Here is a 25,523-nt window from a genome sequence, read left to right as displayed (position 1 = left end):
GACATTTCAGTTATTAGGTATATTTAATTCAAGAAAATATTTTTATCTTGTTTGTTAATCTAATAATCCCAATGAGTGCACAGACTTTGTTGATAATAAGGCCTGAAAACTGGACATTTAAAGCACTTTTATTAATATGAATAGGCGGCACGGATTATTATATTTAATGCAATTTAATGCATGCGCTACTAGACTACTACTACTGCTTCTACTTTTATACTACTACTATACTACTACTACTACTTCTACTACTACTACTATTATTACTTCTACTACTATTCAATGACTACCACTGCTTCCTACATATATTATCAACCTCTCATAAGAATCAGTTTAACTTCAGGAAGAAAAGCAGTGCTACATAAAACTGCTGCTACTACTTCCATTACTACTACTACTACTACCACTACTACCACTACTACTACTACATTACAAGCACTGCTTCTTATTATCAACCTGTCGTATGAGAATCAGTTAAACTGAAGAAAAGCAATAGCGTATGATCTTTAGGGACAGCGTCGCATATGTGGGGCGGAATTTAAAAATAAATATGAAAATGTAACTGTGTGATTGATTTTGACATAAAATTATAATGTTTGAGAAAAAATAGTATCAAGTTTTCCCCTTTCCCTTTTCTCCCTTTTGTCGCGAAAGGGGAAGAATATACATTTCTAAAGTGGGTCTTTAGAATTTTTCGAGGAAGATATTGTTCATTGTCATCTTTTTTTTACAAACTGCAGTGATAGACGACCATTATGGAATTGGTCGGCATAGGGGCAGCTGCCCCCCAAAGAAACTTTTCACGAAAGTGGCTTGGGGTCGGGCAAAATTATCGTAGTTTATTATTGTATATATTAATTTTCATGGTATTGCGTTTTATACCCTAGGTAAACTGGCACAGGTCCGTCATACCACTGTGTCTGATTTTTAAAGTAATGAAAACTAAAGTGACAAACTTATAGCTGGTTTATTATTCACACAATTTAATTTTCCATGCATGCAAAATGAATGATAATCAATTTGACGTCAAATAGTATTGACATTTGCAGAAAAAGAGAGAAACATAAAGTAAAGGTTTAGCGAAAATAACTAAAGCATAACATATTTATGACTTGTGAACACACAAGGTTCTATTTTATTATGTCACATGCCAGCCCCCTCCCATATATTTCTCATGTATGCAATATGAAATCCACAAAAGAGTTATTTTCTCAGAAAGTTGGAAATGGTTAACAGTTTACGCTTTCATGAAAATCAGATTAAGTTACCATTAATCATTTATTTCATCCGAAATCTAGGAAGTTGCTCAGATGAAGGGACTTCAGCATTTTTATTCCGATCGAGATTCATATACCAAATATTTCATTATACATTTATGTATTTTCTCAGTTTTCCTCATTTCATGAAAGGGGGACTGGGGAGGAAGCGTTTTGTGGCAAAAAAAAATAATTGATTCTCACCGACTTCGGACGTTAAAATCCTTGCCTCTGATTGGTTGAGAACAAAATAACACTGCAAACTAATTTTTCATGAAACGCTCCCCTGCATGGGCTATAGTAACAAGTAAGAGAATCTTTTGTCATCGGACTACTATTTGTGTATATTTAATATGATAAAATTCACACCTACATGTACCCTTTCATCGAACAAATCTCAAATATTGTGATTTGGGTTTTGAAAAATCGTGATGGTCATTTGATTTTATTTGAAATGAGAACACTTGAAATCACACTGGACATTTAGAATTATTGGCACTTTTTGTGGCGTGCATGTTGCAAAGTTTAGAGTCAAATAATTCACCGTTCTATTATAATAGAACAGGCGAATATAGATTGAGTTGTCTTCAATAAACATAGACAATATTACAGCGGAAACCCTCTGCAGTTTTTGCAATGATAAAGTCAAGTGTGTCGAGAATTCGGACCACACATTTTCATATTATTTCATTAATACACCAGCTTAATCATTTATCTTTGTATCATACGAGGCCATTCTCATAACCGATTTAAATTGAATTTTGTCGTGGAACGATTCCCTCATAATAAGCCTATGATTCAAGCTGCATGGTTTTTCTATAATTTGAGAGATTTAGATAAATGTTCAGTAAAGTGTAGATAATACTAAATAGGTTTATTATTGCGGATTGAAATAATCGCTAGAAAGTGTAGATAATTAAAACAGAAATAGTAATGCGCACACGTCCACTCATACGCCCTCATATGCACTATATATACATATATATATACACATATATATATTGTTCAAAACCCAACTTCACCCGACAAAGGAAATTATAATATGGTATGGTGTCGAAAGTCTGTCCATCTGACGGTCAATCGGATCAGGGTCGCCTTAGCCACTATACCGTCTCTGTGGTCTAGTGGTTAAGGCACCGGCGTTCAAAGCTGGGGGCCCGGGTTTGATTCCCTGCAGAGACATTTTTCGGCATCACCAATTTTTCTAAAAAGGGTAGATAGCTCTGGGGAACTTCGATTTAAGCTACGCCTACCTTTGTTCTCTTCATCCATTTCTTTCACACACATATTGTACATGTACTTCCAGTCGATTTGGGGATTTATAGTAAGAGAAAATTAAATGTGAAAGAAAGATGAGAGCCCAGAAAGCGATGGAAGTCATCAACTTTATGCCTACCAATGTCAAGAATATATGCCTATGATATATCCCTGCAAGCCAACGATGCATGTATTGCACTCCTATAATACTTCATGTTAAGTTTATCTGCTATTCTGTTATTTGGTCGTCATGGAGTTAATAAACAAAATAGTTTCAAATTTCAGCCACCGCATGCATGCATGAAGACGATGTTTGTACCAAACTGTTATTACTTTGGAGGACTTTGATGGTTGTTTTTAGAAGTTGGGTGAAAGATTTCGTGACCCTTCGAAGTTGACAAAGGATCTTAAAATTAAATTGACTGCCACAATCATGGCAACGTCTTTATTTCCTCCTCTATATAGAGCTGAAAACATTTGTTTCAGTGTTTTATTCGGTGTTAGTTCGATCGTCTAAGTTACACTGTTAAAATAATTAAAACAACGCTGTTTTCTATTTTAATCGCATATTAGTTGTTTAAACAGTTTAAACAAGTGTTTAAAATCTTATATTTGAATTCATACTTTGTTGTTTAAGAACGAACGCATGTTATAGTAGACCTATACATTTCCATCTCTACGAGTTATCTAACTGCTATATTTTTAGCTGCAGTTTGTTTGCTTGTCTCCTAGTTATCAACCCATGAATAGGGGTATTTTTATGTTAGCCTCGACATCTAAATATTGATGTTTATGAGATCAGTTTATAAAGTGCCTATCATGACGATGAAGCAACTAAAGTATGTTTCATATAGCAGAACAAGCTCAAATCAGTATGATTAAGAGAAGCCTTTGAAGTAGTTTACCCACTCACGTTTTTTTTGTGTGGGTTCTATTATAACGAAGTACAATATATGCACAGTGATCTCGTCTTGTTTGTGGGTCTGTGACGTGAGCAATGTTTGCTAAGTTTCGAAGCACAATAAGCTTGTTATATAAGGCAAAATAACATGCCATGATAAGAAATTAATTTAAGATACCATCTACTGCGGAAGATAGACTTCCTTTATATTTTAATCTTCACCAATATTTTCAGATCGGCACAGTACCATAATCAATGAAAAACCACTAATGACATGCGAATCATCATCGAGCCAATTAATCTAATTTTCACCATCGCTGAACATGCATAGTACACAAAGCCATCAAGAATAATCAGCATTGTATTCCCGCCAACAAGATAGGCATTAGAAAATTGCATAGATATCATAATGTGAATAACATACTCGTGCAATTTCATGGAACCATCGGGTGGTGCTTACATACTGACTTGCCAAAATCAAATAGCTTACTCTAGAAAAAATGTAGACTTTAAAATGCCTATTGTCAGGATTGTAAATTTCATTTTTTCACAAACAGGGGCCGTGGAACGGTTTTAAAGGGGGGGGGGGCTAACCGCTGACCATGTAAAAATCGCAATCATAATCACTTTTACGTTTTTGTACACGGTTTTGGAAAAAGGTGGGGGGGGGGCTGAAGCCCCCCAGCCCCTACTTCCGCGGCCCCTGACAAATGAGAGAAGAAGGTGGCCAGACTTTATTTTGTAACAAATGGAGAAAAAACGGGGTAAACAAAACAAGGGTAAAAGTGTCATTGGGATTATAAGTGAGGAATATCATTGAGCCGTGTCATAGTCTTCTACAAAATACTTACACAGGTTTCAATTAATACTGTTTCAAATGAAAATGGCAAAATAAATTGGTGGAGCAACCTGCGGGCGGATGGACTTTATAAAAGGGTTTTTTTAAAGTTTGCTCTGCCGTTATTAAGGTGGTTTTGTATTAAAATCAGGGGTCGTGATTATGCAGCAAAATATAAATGTGTCAACGAAAACGCTAACTAGTTTTCACCTCAAGAAAACGACTACAATACTCATTACATATCGTGGAATATAATTGTATGAAAACGTCTCACATGGCGAAATCTTTCTTGGCAACGGCACAAATAAATTAATGTAGCTTCTCGGAGCCCTGTCAGTGCTGCTCCGACCTCTTATTGGCAGATTATGTGCATTATTTCTTTGGATAAGTACAAACAAAATCTTTATTTTTTTGGATGGGGGGGATAATGAAACAGCTTCATAATTTCTTTCGCCAATAATCCCAAACTCCTGAATTTTGAGAGCCCTTTTTGTAAAAGAAAAATATCTATGACTGGGTCTGGTTATTTTCTGCTCTTTTGGAATGAATAGTGCCAGGCTTTCACTTTCAAAATTATGTTATGTATTTACTTATTTCTTTATATTTATTCTTATGTATTCTTAAAATGTAAACTCACATTTAGTCTTTGGACTTTTTGATGAGTATCGTTCAATAAAACCGAATTGAATGTGAAAAAAAATGATAAAAACGTTATTGATATAAATGGAATACAGCAATATAAGGTTTGCGTTTTTCGGATGACTTTGACTTTGGCCAGTAGTTTATAACACTAATATTCATTGATGCGCAACCACAAGAAAATACATGTATCATGATATTAAGTTGGTCATTTGTGTAATATCAAGTTTCAATTTTATGAGCTTATCTGATTGTATTGGATTCATGCTATTCCATCTTTCATAATGCATTTTTGAAAAATTATGTTGTGTGTGGGGGGGGGGGGGGTTGTTTTCCATTTCTGTTTTCACTATTATTTTGCCTGTATATATGCAGTACACTTGATGCAATAATTGTATTGGCCTACTTCAGAAACATCCAAATGACTTTCCTTTATCATGTTTATGAAAATTTCTTGTCAAGCGTTGTGAATCTCCATTATCCAGGATATGGGCTATAATGTGTTTTTTACTTTAGATATTGATCATTTCTTGTTTACTTTCCTACCAGGATCCTTTCAAGATGTCTGGAGCTGCAGATGATGATTCAGCACCATCGATCAGCACACCTCAGTCTCCCGAGGGTACAGATGGAGCACCGGATGTGACAGTGACTGAAAGCAAGCCAGATACCCCCCATAGCAATGCAGAAGAGGAGGATGCATCAAAAGACCAATCAAAGAGTGGGACTCCAACTGAACCAGGAAACGAGGATGGTGAAACATCAAAACCAGAAGATGCTCCACCAACAGACAATGCTGCACCAGTGGATGAAGAGAATGTAGGACCATCCAGTGAAGATCATACTGAGAACAAGGAAGATGCAGTTGATGGAACAGTCAAAGCGGAAGATACACCTACAGATGTTGAAGCAGAGCAAGGTGCCCAGCAGGAAACTCCTGCCGCTGAGGAGAAAGGTGAGCCTGCACGAGAGACAGGGGAGACTGAAGCTGTTAAACAGGAGGATGCTGAACCTGGAGGACAGGATGATGAAGCACAAGCACAGCCAAATGATACAGAGCAGAATGAAAATGACATGGGGGATGTTGTTGAGGGTGAAGAGGCCAAAGAGCCAGCAAAGGAAGATGGTGTGGCAGTAACTGAAGACAGTGCCAAGGATGAAGAAAAAACAGATGAAGTGGGTTCTGTTGACCAAAAAATCTCAGAGAATGAGAGCGAAAATGTTGCAGACACTGGTGCAGATGAGGGTGAAAATGCCAAAGACAATGTTAAAGATGAGCAACCAGCGCAAAGCACAGAGTCAGAACCAACAACTGATGTTCCAGAAAGTGATACCAGGGAGACACAATCGAATGCAGATGACACCCCTCAAGAAACTGAGAACCCAACAACAGAAGCATCAAATGAGAATGTAGGGAATGAACCTACGTCAGGGAATGTTGAGGACATGAATAATGAATGTGCTAAGGACAATGCTGAATCAAAACCAGAAGACACCATTGCAAACACGAATACTAGTGATGTTCCTCCAAACTCTGGAGAAAGTACAGAACAAGTGGAACTCTCTGAGTTAGACTCTGTGAAGTTAGAAAATGATCACTTGAAGGGAAGAGTTAAAGAGCTTGAGGAAGAGATAGAGGGAATTAAAGAAGGGCGAAAGGAAGGAATAAAAATCCAAGCAGCTTACCTTGCTCGGGAAGTCAGTCAACAGCAAGATACCGAAAAATACCTCAGAGAAAAACTTGCAGAGGTAAGCACAGTAGAGTATATATATTCATATACTTGCTAAACTATATTATCATCATCAGCACCACCATTGTTATTATGAAGTTAACATTTAAGTAAAGGATTTACTAAAAAATAATTTTTTGAATCTCAGTTGTGATGCCGTTATTCATACTCTGTATATATATAATTTTTGTCAGCTACAAACTGGTATGTTGAGGTTTTATACAGCTACATGTACGTCATTGCATAGTGGGTGTATCCCAATTATCCTGCATACAGGGTGACTGGGTTTAAATCCAGCCACAGCAAGTTTTTGAAGACCTTATCCTTATTGTCACTTTTCACCTTTTTAAAAGATGATTGGCTATTGAATGATGCAGGGGTGATGATGGTAGCATGGCTATCACGTATTAACAGTGCATATATTCAAGAAGCTACCATCAGTAAACACTTAAACTTTTGCTATTGTTGATAACCCTGTTATAATCATCAATCAGCATCAAAATCAGCATCAACATGACTGTTACTACCACTATAATCATAATCACCATCACTCTAACCATCAGTGACAATAAGTTTTTATTGAAAGCAAACATAAGGTTATGATTAGTTATCCAGTGCTTAGTGACTTAGTGCGTAGTTTATTTCATTTCAATTAGACAATGGAATTACCTTTTTTTTTAAAGAGCAATTTTGATTTTACCTTCCCAATCATATAGAATCTGCAAGAGAAAGAAGAAAGTGACCAACGGGTGAAAGATATGCAGCTACGCCTCAAGCGATTCGCCAAGGATGATCAGGCGAAAGACACCCGGTTAGCCAAGATGGAGAAAGAGCTTCGTGAAGTAACGCATGAGGTTCAGATCTTGGAGAACATGTTGGATGAAGACACACTTCGTAGTGTGCGGGAGCAAAAATCAGGTGGAAATGTCAATGGACCAAGCATTGCAGGAAAAAAGAAAGGACCTGCTTCACCTCCTCCACCACAATCAAAGACTTGTGTTATTTTGTGAAACTCTTCATTTAACTCATAGATATATATTAGTGTGGATGCTTGTAATGTGAATGAGAATGGTAAGGGTGCCAAACAGGTGACAACTAACAAGATAGATATTGTATAAAAAGATGAAGAGAATTTACAAAGAATAGTTTAGGAAAGAACAGCATGGTCCTGTCTTTCAAAGAGTCGCAACTATGGAAATCCAGCTTTGTCAACATCTAAAATTACATATTTGTTCAACTGTTTTCTTGACAGTTCAGTATGCTTCTCTTGGTTTTTATAGGACATTGAGCAAATTTCCTGTAGAAAAAATTATGACATTGATGGATTTTCATATACTTGAGTTGAGATTGATTGGATCAATTAAAACTCTTTGTTAGATGGGGCCCAGTACTACATGATATAAGAGATTAAATCATATCTTAAGATTAATAAAACATGTCCCATAGGTTAAGATTGAATGATGAAACTTGGATTGATTTATTCAGGGGCAGCAAAAATTGAGGGAAAGATAAGGGGGGAGGTAGAAAAAAATTAAAAGGAGAGATCCAGTCAATGTAACTTTACTATATCTGTATGATGAATTCAATGGTGAAAAATTATACTACCAATATCTTAGCACTTCCCCTGGATCTATTTATGTACAGGGCACCGATCTTCCTGGACCACATTTTCCCCAAGATAATTTCAAATTCAACATGTTAAAAGTCATTAAAATTACTTTTGCTTCCATCATTTTATATATTCCACTTCTTGGGACATTGTTTATCGTGTACATGAATGCAAATCTCTCACACAGGGTTAAGATGCATGTAAATTTTATCTTGTAAATTTGATCACTTCATTCACATGTCATAGAACTTCCTGGATTTTCTTTTTTAACCATTGTAGTTGATATGAATAATAATGCTAGATATATTTTTTCAGACATACGGACACATTTTTTGTATCCTCTGGCAAGTGCTAAATAAATTCAGCTGTTATTATTTTCCTTCAGTGTGCTGTCATAGTATAGATGTATTTCAAACTAGTCACTTGCCAGATCAGTTCTTCTGTGTTGGATTGGCCACAAGTAAGATGTGTGCTAACAAATATTCTACTTCTTTTGATATTATATGTATCTTTGAATTGTTTGTTGGTATATCACTACACAGACTAGTTTGCTTCGTTGCATCAATGGGTATTACACTGAATCTCACAATTATTTGTAGAGTTTCAACACAATCACATTTCAAGCATGTCTGTATATCAATATGTAAAATTCATATTTACAATCCATGTATATTTTTTGTCTTCTCATTTTGCAAATGTTTGAATGAATGCAAACAAGATCAGTATGGTGTTTTGTACAAACTCTTTCCCTCTTTGTGAAAGTTACAATTTGTGTAATGTCGATGTTTCAGTTGTATTATTTGAATACAAATCTTAATGTAAAGTTACTCAAAATTTAGTCTTTAGACTTTTTTCAAACACTTCCTTCAGCTTTTCATTACTTTTGATATTACAAATAGGGAAGAAAAACATTGACAGCTCCTCTGCTATAGATATTAGATTAGGGTTGTGATTGGAATTTATGGTTCAGAAAGAAACGATGATGAGGATTAGGGTAAGGTCTGAGGTTAGGTTTTATGTTCAGCTCAATATCTGGATTTTCCGCAGGAGCAAATGCAAAATCTATTTGAAATAATCCATTAAAATCAATTTACAAAATTTAGGTGAAAAACTAGCACATCAATGATGTGGAGCTCATTCGGCACCCTTCAACAAAATTTAACACAATTTTAATTTCAGCCCAGTTGACACTGTAGTGAATTATATTGGTGACATAAATTGCGGATATAGAATTGAAATTGATGAAGAAATGACATAGCATTTTTTTGTGATCTATGAATAAATTTCATATGAATTAAGTATTAATAACTATCTAGTCAAGTTTCTTAACTCTGTGTAGAACCTTGGTGAACCCAATGTAGCTCTCAGATGGAACAAAAATAACCAAAGTCAATTTTTTGTGAGTTTTGAAAATATATAAATGAATTAGCATATTCAATGAGTTTCAAAATTCTAGATGTTGAAATTTTTGTATCACTACCTGGAGCTATTATATAAAGCAAACAAAATTGAAATTGATCAACAAATGAAGAAAAAACATTTCTTTGTAATTCTGTGTAGAAGTTTGGTGAACCTCATAAAGTTCTACAAAATGGAAGAAGAAAAAAAGTAAAAATCGGTCAACAATTAAAGAAGAAAAAGCATTTTATGTGAATTTTTAAAAATATGAATAAATCAATTTCCCATAAATAAGCATAAAAATCGTTCTAGTCAAAATTTCAAAATTCTGTGAAGATTGGTGAACCTCATGAAGCTCTACCAGATGGAAGAAAAAAAATCAAAATCGGTCAACAAAGAAGAAGCATTTTTTGTGAATTTTGAAAAATGCGCATAAATTAGCATATTTAATGAATTTCAAAATTCTGTGTAGAAATTTCGAATCCCCCACCTAGTGCTATTATATAAAGCAAACAGAATTTAAATCGGACTTGAAATGGCGAAGTAGTAGCATTTTGAAATTGTGGACGGATGACTGTGGACGGATGACAGACGACGGATGCCACGTCACGGCATAAGCTGATCTTGCCCTTCGGGCCGGATGAGCTAAAAGTGACAAGTTTTAATGTTTGTTTACAACATAAAGACGATTGTTATTTCATATACGGTACCTATTTGGTTTGACCAACAATGGCACAGTACGACTCAAACTTTGAGCTCGGTGTCCCTTATATTGTGGGGTTACCCATCTATGCAACTGACTCTGGCAAACCAGGAAGGGGGGGGCATTTCACAATGATTTAAGTTTGCATAATCTGACCATATGATCTCACCAATGCTACTTGGAATTTCAGTTAGATTTAAATCTCTGTGGAGTGCCCCCCCCCCCTCTTTTTAGATAGTGCTATCTCCATCATATCAGCTTAAAGGTCACTGTAACTAAAACATTATCACAACAACTTTTCCTGTCATCATTTATCATTTTGTTGAGTTTTACCAGTAGCTTGAGTTGCAAACAAGAGGCATTGAGTGATAGCAGTAACTCATATTTTTCATACAAATAAAGAGACTCAAAACAAGCAAGGTTTTATAAAATACTATATATCACAGATATATAATTTATTTAAGATGAAAAGGGAATCCACTTTTTAAAACTTCAACAGATAAATTTTCTGTTGCATTCTTGTAGGCTCTACCGTGGTGACAAAAGCTCAGCTTCCAATTAAAATCAAGGTATCCATGATAGTTTCCATATTGGTAAAGTGGACATAATTTTATGCAATGGAACCCTGCATAACAGAAGTTGGGTTGTCTGATTAAATATCCAGCTGAAAATCTTAAATTGGAATGATTTCATTTTATTTCGTTTGTTTTTTTCTTTCAGGCCAAAGTTTAAAATGGCTTAAAACTCTCCTGTTCACTGATCCAATACATTTCTATGTAAGAATGAATATGGGCAATGTCTCTTTCTCTCTCTCTCTCTCTCTCTATGATTATTCAAGAGCTTTAACCAACTAGGTTGGATGTTTGAGCCTCATTTGTGAATTTAGTTCTGAAATTTCACCTAAGTATATGCATACAAACAATGGATCCAATGTGACAATAAGACTAAAACAAGCAAGTTATGAAATACTACACATTGCAAAGTTGTATTCAAAATGAAAAGGAAATCACCTTAAAGTTGTAACAAAAATTAGACATTCATATATTATTGTATTTTGCAAGATATTTCCCCCCCCCCAAAAAAAAAAAAATGACAAGAGACCCTTAACCAAGCCAGGGAGATACATAGTTATTATATGGATATTAGCCTATTTTAATAAATATTGCATGATCCGTCCACGTATTCTAAAGTCCATCTTGATCGTGCCATCCATTTTGATACTATTTACATTGTACATTATCTTCCAGAGAATATATTGTATAATAAAGATACATTTAGTGTATATAGTATACCTCAATATGTTTTTCTTCTGGTGATTCTTTTTTTTTAATCATTTGTCTGAAATAAGTATTCAGCAATTCTTTGTACTTTTATTGTGTTACATCAACTAATCTCAGCAAACAATGTTAATGTATCAGTAAATGAAATTATTAGTTTATTGTTTACAGATTCACATTTATCTATATAAATTGAGGCTTCAAGCTATTTCTGTTCCCTCCAAGAACCCTAAAGAAAATATCTCTCCAAATGATATGCAAAACAGGATATTGTTCTTAATATAGGAGAGCACAACAATATTTCTACATGTATGTGAAATAGCATTTTTTTCAGAGTGTCCACTGTCCTGGGCTTATTACAGTTATTAACATTTGTACTTTAAACATGCAAAATGGATCAGAGTTCTCCAACATCAGATGTAGATAGGAGAATGTACACTGATAAGGATTATGTTTTTGTCCTTCGATAACACCGATACTTATGTACTCTAGAATACTATCATATTAAGCAAACAATTACCGCGACCCACTTAAAGTGAAATAAACCTCTTCCTTTGAACCGTGGCGTAGTCCCCAACAATAAAACATGAAATAGCCTGCCAAATTACTCTCACTAATTTCACATGCCTCCACACTCACAATTTATCAAATCTCCCTCTGTTGATAACCAATGAATTGATCGCTTTGGACTCCAGCTATTCTTTCTGGTTCATTATGGTAGAATATTAATAATGTGTTGTCAATCATTACTTAGATGCTTGCGTTTCTTAGCTGTGTTCATGTAAGGCCTAGACACCCATTCAACTTCTGCAGTATTGGATTGGTCTATTGTACCCAAGCGGATCTCATATACTAAAATGGTGACAAAGAGAGATAAAGAGAGAAAGAAAAAAAAAAACAAAGAGAGAGAGTGAAGGAGAGAGAGATAATTTTCGATCATCTGATAATAAAGATGCTCTTGATTTAATAAAATAATTAATGATACTGACTGATTTGACAATGAGACATCAAACCATGTTTTAAATGATTGGAGGTCTTTATGTAATTCAAATGAAATAGACAAGAAATAGTGAGGTGTGTCAAAATACTGTATCTGCTCCCATATTTGTTTACCTCAAACACTGCACACCACCGATGTGGGAAAAATGAATATGTCATAACTTCCCAATATTAATCTCATTTTGATTTACAAATTTTGCAGTGCTATGCTTGGTTTTTAGAGTTTCCTAAGTTTTTTAAAGTTTCTAACCAACTTTACTGTTTTGGGGAGACCCCTCGTTTGACCCTTTCTAGGCGGGGGGGGGGGGGACTAAGAGGGCCTCCCAACAGTTCACACAATATTTTTGCCGCACAAATTTTTCTGACCGATAAAAAAGATGCTCTTGATTTCTTACTTTCAAGTTTTGCGCATCTTTTGAGACCAAATTTGTGACGCCTGGTTATTTGATTCTGGAATTATGCAACATTTTATGCATGTCAGACCAAAAATATCTAAAAATGTGATTTTGTGTAAAAAGTCAATGCAAATTGTGTTTTTAATCAACAATTATAAATGTCTAATGTTTTTTTACTTTTGCTTGTCTGAATGGATTTATTTTATGTTGTTTATGATCGCAAGAGTCCCAGACACAGTTCATTGAAAAAAACAATAAAAAGGAAAAGGAAAAAAATACATATTACATAAGCAGGTGCAAAAACAATATATGGTAACAATAAGAAATTAATCCCATATCGCAACATTTGCTTAGAACATAAGAAAGAGTTTCTACACCAAAAACAGGACATTTGTAGCTTTATAAAAAGGAGTTAGAGGAAAAAAGTATAATTTTACATACTAATTATGCATAAATTAATATAATAAATCAATAGCAATTTTCATGGAGTAAATTTTGTAGATTATGTCCTAGGCAACTTGCATGCCAAATTTTTGCACAATTACACGGTCAATGGCCAAGATCTCAAGGGGGCCTACGAGGTCCACCCCTCCCCCTTCCCCCCATATGATCTCCCAAAATATTCCAGCCTAGTTAGAGTTAAGTGAAAGCAGATCATACAAATAGAAAACGTATGATGTCGAAAAAAGAATAGTTGAATAAGTTAGTAACACAAAAACATCAAAAGAATACACTGCAGATATATTTCAATTAAAAAATTGGTTTAAATAGTAAAACTATATAGTACCAAGTTGTGACGTCATCAATTTACACTTTTTGCATTTCAGTGCTTTTTGTACCATATTTTGGTAGAGCATGATGAAAAACCCCCACAACAAAATTTGGTGTGAATCGGTCAATGGGGCCCCTAGATATGACCTCATGAATACATAATTAGCCCTATTGAAGTCAGTGTATTATTGGCCTGGTTCTAAAATGCAAAAAAAAACAATTTTTTTGTGATGTCTTCAATTCGGTACTCTATTAAGAACAATTATTTGTAACTTTCCTTTCATTATACATGTATATGATCTACCGGTAAAGTTAACAAAACCACACAAAATAAAACCCTATATAAAAAAGAGGGTACAAATTTTTAAGTTCATTACTAATCAAATGCACATAAGGACAGCAATGTTAATTAGTGTGTGTTGGGCATCTAGCTAATCATTAACATGGTGAGATACAACAGAATAAATAGATAATCATTAGCACTGTGACAGTGAATAAGTGACATCATTACACCACCAGTCTTGCTCATTACAAAGAGAGACATCAACTGGGATTAATTTGTGTGTTGTTTATCATCCTTAACTATCATTCGTTTTTTATTAAGGTGGTTCAAAACCACGAGTCTTCCAGGTTTCGCGATCAATAAAACATGCCAAATAACCTTATGACCCAAAGTTGGCATTTGATGTAAGCTTTGTAGGTATGTATGTGACACTACCTAATGTCATTTGCTCGAAGTTTAAACAAAATTTATATTAAAAAAAGGAAATAGGACATGTTTCATCATTTGACATTTTGACCCCTAGATGACCTTTGACCTCATTTTATTCATTACCACACAAAAAAGGCACACATATGGTATTACCCAAGGATCATTTGCAACAAGTATGAACACAAAGCAGAATAAAGAAATTAGAGCAAGCAAAACAAACCTTTTTGTAACACACAAAAAGATAAACAGGAAAAGTGAAACTAGGTCTCTGCTGAACTTCGTTCAGGATAGACAAATATGGGCATGGGAGAATTATAGGTGATAAAGGGATAGTATTTAAAGAGTGACACGACATTTGCACCAGGTTTAATTTTGTCTAAGATAAAGGGTTAGGGTTGCAATAGAGTTTTATGTTAGGTTTAGGGTAGTGAATAGTGTTAATCCCAGGGTTGAAGTTAATAGTGTGTGGAATTTAGAGCGGAGCAACTGTCTCAAAAGCATATGTCATGGAACTTTTTCAAGATACTGTTTTATTTTAACCTCCACAAGACAGGACTATTTGATGCCTATAACAAGAGTGGGGGAGGAGTGAGAGAGTGGGTTAACCCACTAAAAAGATCACCAAAACTAAACACATACATGCAGTCAGATTTATCTTACTAGATATTCAATTTTTTTATTCTTGCATAATAATTAAGCAATACATGTGCATACCCTGTTTCTCATTTCCTTGTATAATTTCAAAAATAGTCAAATTTTGAGAGAAGTAGTTTTTTTAAATTACATCAAGATCTATAAATGTAAATCAAGAAATCTGACTCATCTTTAACATCTTTTATTACTTCACAAGGAAAATTTGGTCCAAGATCATTTTGTAGAGTTCTTTATTTTGGAAAATTAATATTTTACTTTGTAATAACAATAGACAATTACGAAATTACAGAAAAAAAACATTTACTGCTAACATCAAAGAACACAATCCAATCCAATACAATGAGTAGCACCTTTTCCTTTCAATTACAAAGTGATTTATAATTTGCTTCACTAGATACCCGTTAGCCCCTCAACATAGGTGATCAACAGTCCCAAAATAAGTTTTACTAACTTATTGGTGCTATGCAAAGATATAGTTTCAAATATATCATTCTGCTCACTTGAGTACAAAAGCAAATGACTATTGTTTAGATACTGACCAAGAATGAGAGATATGGTTACTGTGAAACAACACACAGTGTGAAATGAGACAAAAGCATGGCACTTACGTTTCATCTCAAACCTTGGTCCCACTTCGGTCAGGTCGACATTCTTGTGGTCTACCTTCTTGTACGTATGGTGTCTGCAGATAAATTGCCATGGAGACAGATAAACAGAGATTAGAAAAGTACATACAATTTAGAAGCTAAGTTTGGATTGAGTCTGTAAGTGTAATTACACCTGATTAAGATGTTAATCAAAATCTCTTTATCAAAATAAAATGATGAACTTGAACCTCTCAAAAATAATGACCCAAAATATGTATTCTTGCAGAAATTGCACAGGCCATAGATATACATGTAGATGCTTTGCCCCCCCCCCCCAAAAAAAAAACCCAACTAAATGTCAGTTAAAGAATTAAATACATTTATTGTCCATACATAAATTTATTTACATAAAATCACAAATAACCCGGGAGGGGGGGGGGGGGCCGCGTCACTCTCCACATTGCCTGCTACGCATCTGCGTCCAGAAAAAGCATCAAAAAGGGTCCTGTTTCAGCATTTAGGCGTCATCAACGTTTTTGGCAAAAAGGGTTGCATTTCAGCACCGTTCGCTGGTAAATCACCCATTAGGGTAGCCTTTTCTCTCTTTTTACATCATTTAGGGTTGCTAATACGGTAATGAAGATTACACCATTCAGGGGTGCAAATTTGAGTAGATCTACACCATTTTGGGGTTGCAAATGAAAGACCCAGGAACAGACCTAAGCCTTAAACACCATGAAGGGCCTTAAGGGATATAATAAAATAATCTTTGCACATGCCGACCATCAAATTTGATCTTACTATGTGATGATGCCATAAGTGAGGTGACTTCCTCAATCATATTCCTTCCCTCTTTTTTTGGGGAGGGAGGGGGTAAGATAGATAATAATCATATTGGATGGCTCTATTTCACAAAATACCAGAAAATTCCACTAGTTAGGGCCAATATTTCAGTCATCTGCGATTCATGGAATATTTGCCCAAACTCTTGTAAAATTTCTGGTATTCCATTCTGAGCCATCCAATATAATATTATACAAATTGGTCAGCAACATAATTATTTTCATCCTAGTTCTATCCATCCCTCATACAACTGTCAATGAGTTATGTATCATACATTTACAAAAAGACAAACACCCTCAAAGTATCCAATTCTGTAACATGAAAGAAAGGAGAGGGAGAGAGGCAGAGCGTACTTCATAACTACCACAAGGCAAAAGCGTTGCGAAGTTAGGTGTCATAAGTCTTGCATGTAAACTTTGACGTTGACCTGAAAAAGACCTTTGACCTTACCATGTGACCTCCGACTGCAGCATAAGATGCAGGTCCCCCAAGTCCATCTTCCATCCAAGTTTGGTTTGAAAGCGACTTACGGTTGTGGAGTTATGTGTCATTAAATTTTTGACGGACGGAAGACAGACGGACGACGGATGGACGGATGGACGGACGGACAACAGACGACATTTGGATCCCTAAGTCTCGCCTTCACCTCTGGTGGGCGAGACAAATAGGGAACAAAGTAGAGAAGACAAATATGGAAAATGGACAGATATCTACCTGAAAGAGATAATATCTTCCTCATTTGCAAATGTGATGACTCTTTTACTATCTTCCTTTGGTACAGGAAACAAATACTTAAGAATGCTCATCACCTGCAAAGACAAGAACAAAGAATAAATAAGTATATCAGCGAAGTTGCAAAGAGCAGAACAAATTATCAGGTTGATGAATTGAGGCCAGATGGACATTTGATTTTCGCAGTCAAAATTATACATTAATCATTGGCAAAGCTGAAGAGAGTTCAATCATAACTCTTTGTAAGACACAGCCCAGGGGCCCGTTGCAGTTGTGTTTAAACGCAAGCCAAAAAAATCAATCGCAAGTCCAAAATGCGCGCTGTTGATTGGTTGAAAATCAAGTTGCGCCTAAATTTTTAGAGTTGCGATTGATTGCAACTCTTTCTGCAACGGGCCCCTGAACATACAAGCTAAGTTTTCATTAGAACCATCAAATGATTCCATACTAAATGCAAAATTGAATGAGACATTTTAATATAATCAATGAGCCCAGATACTTACTCTTTCACCAAGCTTTGATTTGAAGTTATTGAAGATAAGATGAGGATAGGCTTCTGACATGGTTCCAATCTTTGGTATGTCATGCCTAAGGACTGTATTGAAGAGAGTGAAGTACGCTGTAGGTCCGTAGGGTAGATGGCAAATTTGTAATGCATCTGTGCAGGACAAACAAAAAAGATATTAGATTTATTACCTCTGTCAAACCCCTTTCAGTACACAAGAGTTCATACATACAAAGGAAATACGAACATAATCCATATCAATTTCAAATAAGGATTCTTAGTTGTATTTGAAAAAGATATTACACGATATCTTCATCAAAATATGGATAACATTTTAATAAATTAATGCTGGAATCATATGAAATCATAATTCACATTTTGGATTATAATCTCATAAATAATTTCATTTAGTGATTTTTACCAAAATTTCTGATTAACGCATGATTAGCACAACTGACCACATAATGAATTATTTTCTAACATTTAAAAATGGAAGAAAGAAGATGACATCACACGTAACACAGGTGCCAATTTCCTTTGCCGAGTTTACGGGCACAATCTCAATAGGGGAAGCTACCCCTATAACAGCTTGATGGAGTGAGGAGAATTGAAGATTAGTATAAATACCTGGAACTCCTCTATGTTCATGGACCATGATAAGATCAGTGACATCATTCGCTCTACAAGCCTGAACCAGCTGACTGATTTCATAGTTCCCTCTATTCAATCTCTGGGCATTAGGAAAAATCAGTTTCAACTCCTGGCAAGTCAACAGAGAGAAAAAAAGAAGAAATAAGCAATCACTCACAAATCACAGAATAAGAACATAAAATGACTCAAGAACTCGTATACAGGCTTTTAATCAGGTGCCGTATGAAGATTCAAATCCATTAACAGAGGGTGTGTTTAGGATCACGTGTAAGCAACAATGAACTTGAATGGTCATTGTAATGTCATGAAGGACAGTCAAAGTGCCTGCCTGGAATGCAAAGCCTTCCTACCTCATCATCTTTTTATGGGCTTCAAGCCATCGCATCTTTGAAACATTACTCAACATTAGCAGGAGCCAGAGAGACATCCAAAGTCTAGGCCTGGGCACCAATTCATTCTAAAATATGTTTCTTTACTTCACTCCCTTGATAAAATAATGATAATCAATGAGTTGGTAACTAAAGAAGTACTTGGCTCTGAAAGATATTTCTGTTTTCTTGTCATAATATGCCATTACCACAGCAACACTGTACCTGACACAAAAAGTGTCTTGCACTGTTAGTGTTGCACGTCTTCACTCCAAGTATATGTATACAAAGTTTCATGAACACAAGTCAAAACTGAGGTATCATTTCATGTCGCAAGATTTGCTATGGATTAACCAACTACTAAACTTTATACTGATTCCAGTACTGTATACCTCATTAAAATCTTTGTGTGGAGGTGGTATACAAGTGTTCACTATGCATCTTTCCTTTTCATTATACTCTACCCCTCAAAACTTATATATCCAGGACAAACCACTTGTGGATCCATAAACTGCCTCATTATAATCAGCTATCACCATGCAAACTGAATTTAAAAATCATTACCTTGGCAAACTGCTTCAATTTTGAACTGGGATCTCTTGATGTTGTCAGCATGATCTTAGGATCTTCTACACCAGCCCACCTATATTCATCATCAATGTGATTCAGTTCTAAAAGAAAACAATTGAAGATGACTTGTTTACAATATCCTGTCAGATTTAAGTTACAGAATAGTAAAAAAAAAATAAAATTCAGAGTATCTTTAAATTGTTTGAAAATTTAAAGATCGGGGCCCTGTTGCACAAAAGATAAAAGTAACTGTATCAAACTCAGTGACAAACTCTGTACAAGAACTACAATCAATTATAAATATGTGCTGAATTAAGATTCTACAGTGTTGCTCAACAAAACAAATCAAGTATACCTTTTCAACACACATTAATAACAAGTGGAACGCCTCTGGCAGTCTCGCCTGCATTACGCGATTCAGTATAGCAACAGTGCTGACTTTGAAAACAGCTACTGAATAATTATTCACAAATAAAAACATTCATAATGATAATAAAATATGTTGTCCATTGACCCAAAATGACCATTGACAACGATCATGTGATCTAAGATGTTTGCAAAACAATCATTTACTTGATTACCCTTATGTCTATATTTCATGAACTAGATTCATATTCCAGGTACTTTTTAAGTTATGATACCAATTCAACAAATGAACAACAAATACAATGACCTTTGACCTTGGTCATATGACCTGAAACTTGCACAGGATGTTCAATGATACTAGATTACTCTTAAGTCTAAGTTTTATGAACTAGATCCATAAACTTTCAAAGTTACGATGGTAATTCAACAAATACCCCTAACATGCAGAAAGTTCCTTGACCCTCAATGACCTTTGACCTTGGTCATTTGGCCTGAAACTTGGGCAGGATGTTCAGTAATACTTCATTACCCTTATGTGTAAGTTTCATGAATTACCCAGTAGGTCCATATACTTTCTAAGTTATGACGTCATTTCAAAAACTTAACCTTAGGTTAAGATTTTATGTTAATGCTGCCGCCGTCGGAAAAGCGGCGCTTGTAGTCTCGCTCTGCTATGCAGGTGAGACAAAAAAACATTTAAGGGAAGGCCTTCATAGGGGTTGTTGTCCATCATCAGAAGGCAGTCAAGTTTTCCAACCAACAGATTTGATGGAACGAGTTAGCTCAGTCAGTAAAGCTTTTGCCTATCAAACCAAAGGTCATGGGTTCAGGTTCACCCTAAAGCCTGCATTGTAAGCGTGCCCCTCCCCTTTTCCATAGACGCAGGCTATGTTACTGTGGAAGACACTCTGTCCCTTGGACAGCCCCATGTAGAAGAGTCACCACATTTGCATGTTAAAAGGGTGATCCGGGCTGAAGATATTTAGCCTACATCTCAATAAATATAGTAAAATTCAGAGAACAAAATGCTGAAAAGATTTGCATTATTCTGCTGGAACAGTTCTAGGCATGTCTTCATGAGTATTCATTGGGTGGGCTGATAATGTCATATCCTTGCTTGTTCTTTTGTATTATATGAAATTAGGTTTATTCAAAATTTTTCTACCAAGAACTAAAACAATTGGATTGGCAACTGATTAAGAGCATTATTTATTTATTGATGCAACTTATTTCATCATAATGGAGACACATCATTTACACATTTCTGAATATGAAACAATCATGATTTCAGGTACTCACATAAGAAAAAAGAAAGTGGGGATGTGACATCATCAGCCCACCTAATTAATATTTATGACCATGTGCATATAACTGTTTTCTCAAAATATTGCTTAACTTTAAAATTCAATAACTTTGTTATCCGATTACGATGAATTTTTTTTAGCATTTTGCTCTGTGAATTTTACTCTAATTAGATATAAATATCTTCAGTCCAGACCATCCCTTTAAGAACTTACTGCACTAAATAAGAGGGAAACCCTAGAAAAGTGGCAAGCCAGCACTCTGCCCACATCAATTATATCGATAGGAGAAACCAGCGGGTCATAGTGATTTAGTTTTCTTTTTGCTTCCCAAGAACAGGTGACGCCAAAACAAACAATATTAACGGTAATGTCATGTTACTTGACTGTTTGGTACAATCCATACATTGCCACATACGCTTTCTTACTTTCCTTGACTTGAGAGTGCCCTAAGCATTTAAGTCTGGAGTCAACTAATTAAAACACACTTACTCTGCATCCCGTCAATTCCCATCACTGTCATATTTCATGTTAAATACTGTATAAATTACCTTCTCCTCCATCATCATCAAACGCCAAGGCCTTTTGAAGGGCTAGTGCATCTTTCTGTAACTCTGTTGGAATCTTCTTGTTTTCTGAATGAATAAAATTTTAAAAAATGAAATGGATGAAATTATCAAATTAAGGTTACAAGCTGAATAATTATAAATAAGACACTGAGTAAATCACCTTAATTATATAAAGCACTGAATAAATATATTCAAATAAATATGAATTTCATACATATCATAACTGGTATACCATTATATATTATTGTGCAGGAAAATAAATAGGTATATTTTTGTATTTTCACAAGGATTTTCCCACTTATTTACCTAAATAAAAAAACAATTTACTTATTTACAATTTCTAGTGAGTGTGAATACATTGGAAAACTCAGATTTATCAAATAAGAACAAGTTTCCGTAAACCTACCATCGAGAGCATCTTTCAACTTTCTTTTTCTCTCCCTGATGATACGTTCTTGCTCCTCCTGAGATTTTCGGAATAAATACTCCCTCCTCTGACGAGCTTGCCTCCGCAACTGTCATAATGTAAACAGAGCAAATGAAAATCAAATATTTCTCACCTATTTGACATGTACACAATGTCTTATGTGTCAAGACTAGTAGTAACTGAGAAACTTTGGAAATCAGCAAGGTCCAACCTGGCAAGGGGATGGGGCCGCATGACCTCTTAATTTTTGCATCTACGGTGGTGAAGTGAACCTCCTGGAGACTTTGCTGAGCAGAGTTTTTTTTACATCATCACACATTATGATTCCCTTTCTCCATAGATGTTAGGATAATACTGTATAGTGTGCCAGCTCTGTGAGGAACTTACAAATTCATGCAGATGTTCTAGTCCTGGTCAGGTTTTTTGGTGACATTAAAGGTCAGTCCCGGTTGAAAGTAACCACATCTGATTGATACACACCTGTAAAAACTCAATTACACAAACACATGATTGTGCAAGTGGCAAAATCATGGATAAACCTTTGGATTTTATTTAGATCTAACTTATTTGTTATAGTCATGTCTCATGACAGTGGCCAAATTGCTAGTTTGATGAAAAAAAAAGCTTTTTAATAAAATCAAGCCTTCAAAAATCAAGGCAAGACGTTTTGAACAAAATATGGCACTTATGAAGTTTTGCACTGGCCGATCTGGCAGTGTTAGGAAACTAATTTCACCTCAAATTTTGTCCGAATTTTTTTGCCAAATATCTATCTAATCAATCCTTGACCTGAATTTCAGCCACATCTATTCAGGCATCAGGAACGGCTGTATTTCAGCTTTGATCTTTAAGTTATACTTTTGAATTCTCTGACAACGGTGTGGCACAGGGCTATAGCCATAGTTTTGATATTGACTGAAATTAGCGGCCAAAGTAAAAGTCTTGCGAACGCAAGGGCAAGCTTCCCCAGGCAGATCTTTCAGTCGGTTACTTCAGTCCATTTCAAACTATGGCGATATTGGCTGATCATGCAACGTCTGACTGATAATTCGAAGGACGACATCGAGATCAAACTTAAAGTTTCCTGGCCGAAGCTTGAAGTGGCTGAAATTCAGGCCAACGATTGATTGGATAGATATTTTACAAAAATTGGAGAGCCCAAAAATTGAGGTGAAAAAAAAGGGTCTTTAACACAAAATTGGAGGTCATTTCGTACCTATTTTTTCTATAAAAAGGGGAAGGATGAGGGGTTGGTGAAAAAATTAAGGGTTTCAGGTTGAACCACCTGTGAGCCTGTATGTAAACCCCCCCCCCCTGCGTACGCTACTGCCATGCGGTGAATTGAACAACAAATGGTGATTGGAGCTTATTGAAGCTTGGCAGAAAAAAATAGTTGCCTGGTATCTACCGCATGACAAAAAGCTTTGTTTTTTATCTTGATATTTCTTTTTAAAATTAAATTTAAAGCAGGCAAAATTGTTTTCTATTTCTTTTTGTTTTAAAATCATATTCATTCCTTCCACATTATTTATATATAACATGTGAAAAAGGTAAACAACATGAAATCATTTACATTATTAAATCAGAATTCACAATAAAAAAATCGTGAATTGATTATTCTAAATGTAAAATTAGAATCCATCTGTAATATTTTTTATAATTCATAATCACAAGTGACAAAGGAAAAATAATAAAAACTATTTTCTACGTAGTACACACAGACAGCTGTCCGTTTCGAGGAGTTTTTAACATTTTAAATTTCTCCTTGTACACAGACGGCTCGCCATCGTGCAGCAACCATTAGGGGGTTAACAATGCAAATTCCCCCCCCCCCCCCCCCGACGGGGCTCATTGTTTTTTGTCTTTATTTCAGAAAAATATACAAAAAACTACCAATATAAAGATTATTATTCTGTTTTGGCCTGAAATGCACCAAAAAGGGGAAAATAAACTTACTTAAAAGGAGAAAAAACAGCGACTTACTTCGGCTGTTGCACAACTTCAATTCCGTTTTAATATTTATCTGAACTTAATACATAAACATATGGCCATTGAGTCCCTGTACAGAGATCGAGCTAGAAATTCGGTCTCTGTACTTGGTTAGTGGAGCCAACTAAGTTCAGTGGAACAACCAACATAACAGAGACCGAAGCTTTTGGTCTAAGTAGTACGGTACCGTATGGGCACTAGTATTCAACCCAGCAGAATTCAAAGATTTTGACATATTCCCGAAAATATTTAGAAATTGGGAATTTATCTTAATTTCATACCTTTGTTGTTTCCAGGGTAATCTGTTGTCGGTATTTTCTTTATCAATCTGTCAACTCTATGAGCGTAGGATCGAATTATGCGGCGATGGCCTTTTGCACTGAATTGCACTAGTATTCAACCTAGTGAGGATAGATAGCAAATCTCAAAAGGGTTTAGATTGCTAAATTAGATCTAGATCTTTTTTAGTCTCTGGCTTTGATTAATTCCTGATTGGTCTTATCTCAAATGGTCTAGTCCATAGTCGGATGGGACAAGGACAGATTGAGAGACAGGACCATCTTTCATCGCTAGGTTGAATACTAGTGCCAAAAATCATCGCCATATAATTCGATCGCCCGCGCACACAGTCGACTTGTTGGAGAAAAAAATAACGGGAAAAGAATAATCAGCATTTGCTCTTCGAAATAAGACGGGTCTGAAATTCAGGTAAATTCTATATATCATGTATATATTTGAGGAAACTCTCCAAACGGGTTGAATACTAGTGCCCTTACGGTACATCAATTCATCATGTTCAAGATTTTTTGTGTTAAAATATATTTCTGGACAAGAAATCTCTAAAACACAAGCATACTAAATATTTATGGCCTACTTTAGTACTTATAATCTATTTATAAAAAAATATAAATATGATTTTGTGGCATTATCATGATATTGGGAACCACCGTTCATTTCACAGCAGCGCTTTATTCAGTCACACACACGGTTCCCTACATTATTTCCACCTCCATTCACTTGACTTTGCTTACACACTTAGCCTGGGGCGTTTTGGGGACTGAAAGTCATTACTGTACGTATAGTCACTCCCCACGTGATCATTCATAGCATGAAATAATGATCACGTCGCGTCGACGGGTCGGGCACTAGCCTAGGCACGGAGCGGGTGCGGACGATTTTCGACGCCGACAGAAGCCGCAGAAAGTTAGACAGTGTCGCGCCCGGAAGAGCCATAGCGGAGCGGAGCTGAGCCTGAGGTTGATTTTGCACTTGAAATGAAAATGTAATAAAATCTAAAACTGCTACAATAATATACTATTTTTCTTTACCATTTTCAATAATGAAGAAATCAAGAAAAGTTCAAACAGCTCAAAAGATGCTCCGGTGTTTGCTTGCGGAGTAGCAGTTTTCACACATGTGCTGCACACTGGTATCTTACTTTGTTTGAAACTTGCTTATTGGTCAATCTTTCGCAAG

At 35.5% G+C, this 25,523-nt stretch overlaps 2 protein-coding genes across 2 annotated transcripts in view; one reads left to right on the top strand and one right to left on the bottom strand.

The window, feature by feature from the left end:
- LOC121409957 (dentin sialophosphoprotein-like) overlaps positions 1-9,057 on the top strand; it is an 11,749-nt gene extending 2,692 nt beyond the window's left edge. The window contains exons 2-3 of the mRNA XM_041601751.1: positions 5,441-6,640; positions 7,338-9,057. Of these exons, the coding sequence (XP_041457685.1) occupies positions 5,453-6,640; positions 7,338-7,631 (1,482 nt within the window). The 5' untranslated portion in view covers positions 5,441-5,452 and the 3' untranslated portion in view covers positions 7,632-9,057. The remainder of the gene's footprint in view (positions 1-5,440; positions 6,641-7,337) is intronic.
- Positions 9,058-12,218: 3,161 nt separating this feature from the next.
- LOC121409956 (U3 small nucleolar ribonucleoprotein protein IMP4-like) lies at positions 12,219-25,499 on the bottom strand. Its single transcript, XM_041601750.1, has 9 exons — positions 25,376-25,499; positions 22,038-22,146; positions 21,614-21,697; positions 19,390-19,496; positions 18,434-18,566; positions 17,805-17,959; positions 17,284-17,378; positions 15,748-15,821; positions 12,219-12,460 (listed from the first exon to the last, which is right to left on the bottom strand). The coding sequence occupies exons 1-9, from the start codon at positions 25,376-25,378 to the stop codon at positions 12,348-12,350; spliced, it is 873 nt and encodes a 290-aa protein (XP_041457684.1). The 5' UTR covers positions 25,379-25,499; the 3' UTR covers positions 12,219-12,347.
- Between the last annotated feature and the right edge of the window lie 24 nt (positions 25,500-25,523).

This window comes from Lytechinus variegatus, chromosome 3, assembly GCF_018143015.1.
Source record: "Lytechinus variegatus isolate NC3 chromosome 3, Lvar_3.0, whole genome shotgun sequence".
In the NCBI taxonomy this organism is placed as follows: domain Eukaryota; kingdom Metazoa; phylum Echinodermata; class Echinoidea; order Temnopleuroida; family Toxopneustidae; genus Lytechinus; species Lytechinus variegatus.
Note: the sequence above shows the minus strand (reverse complement) of the source record. Positions and strands in the feature narration are given on the sequence as shown.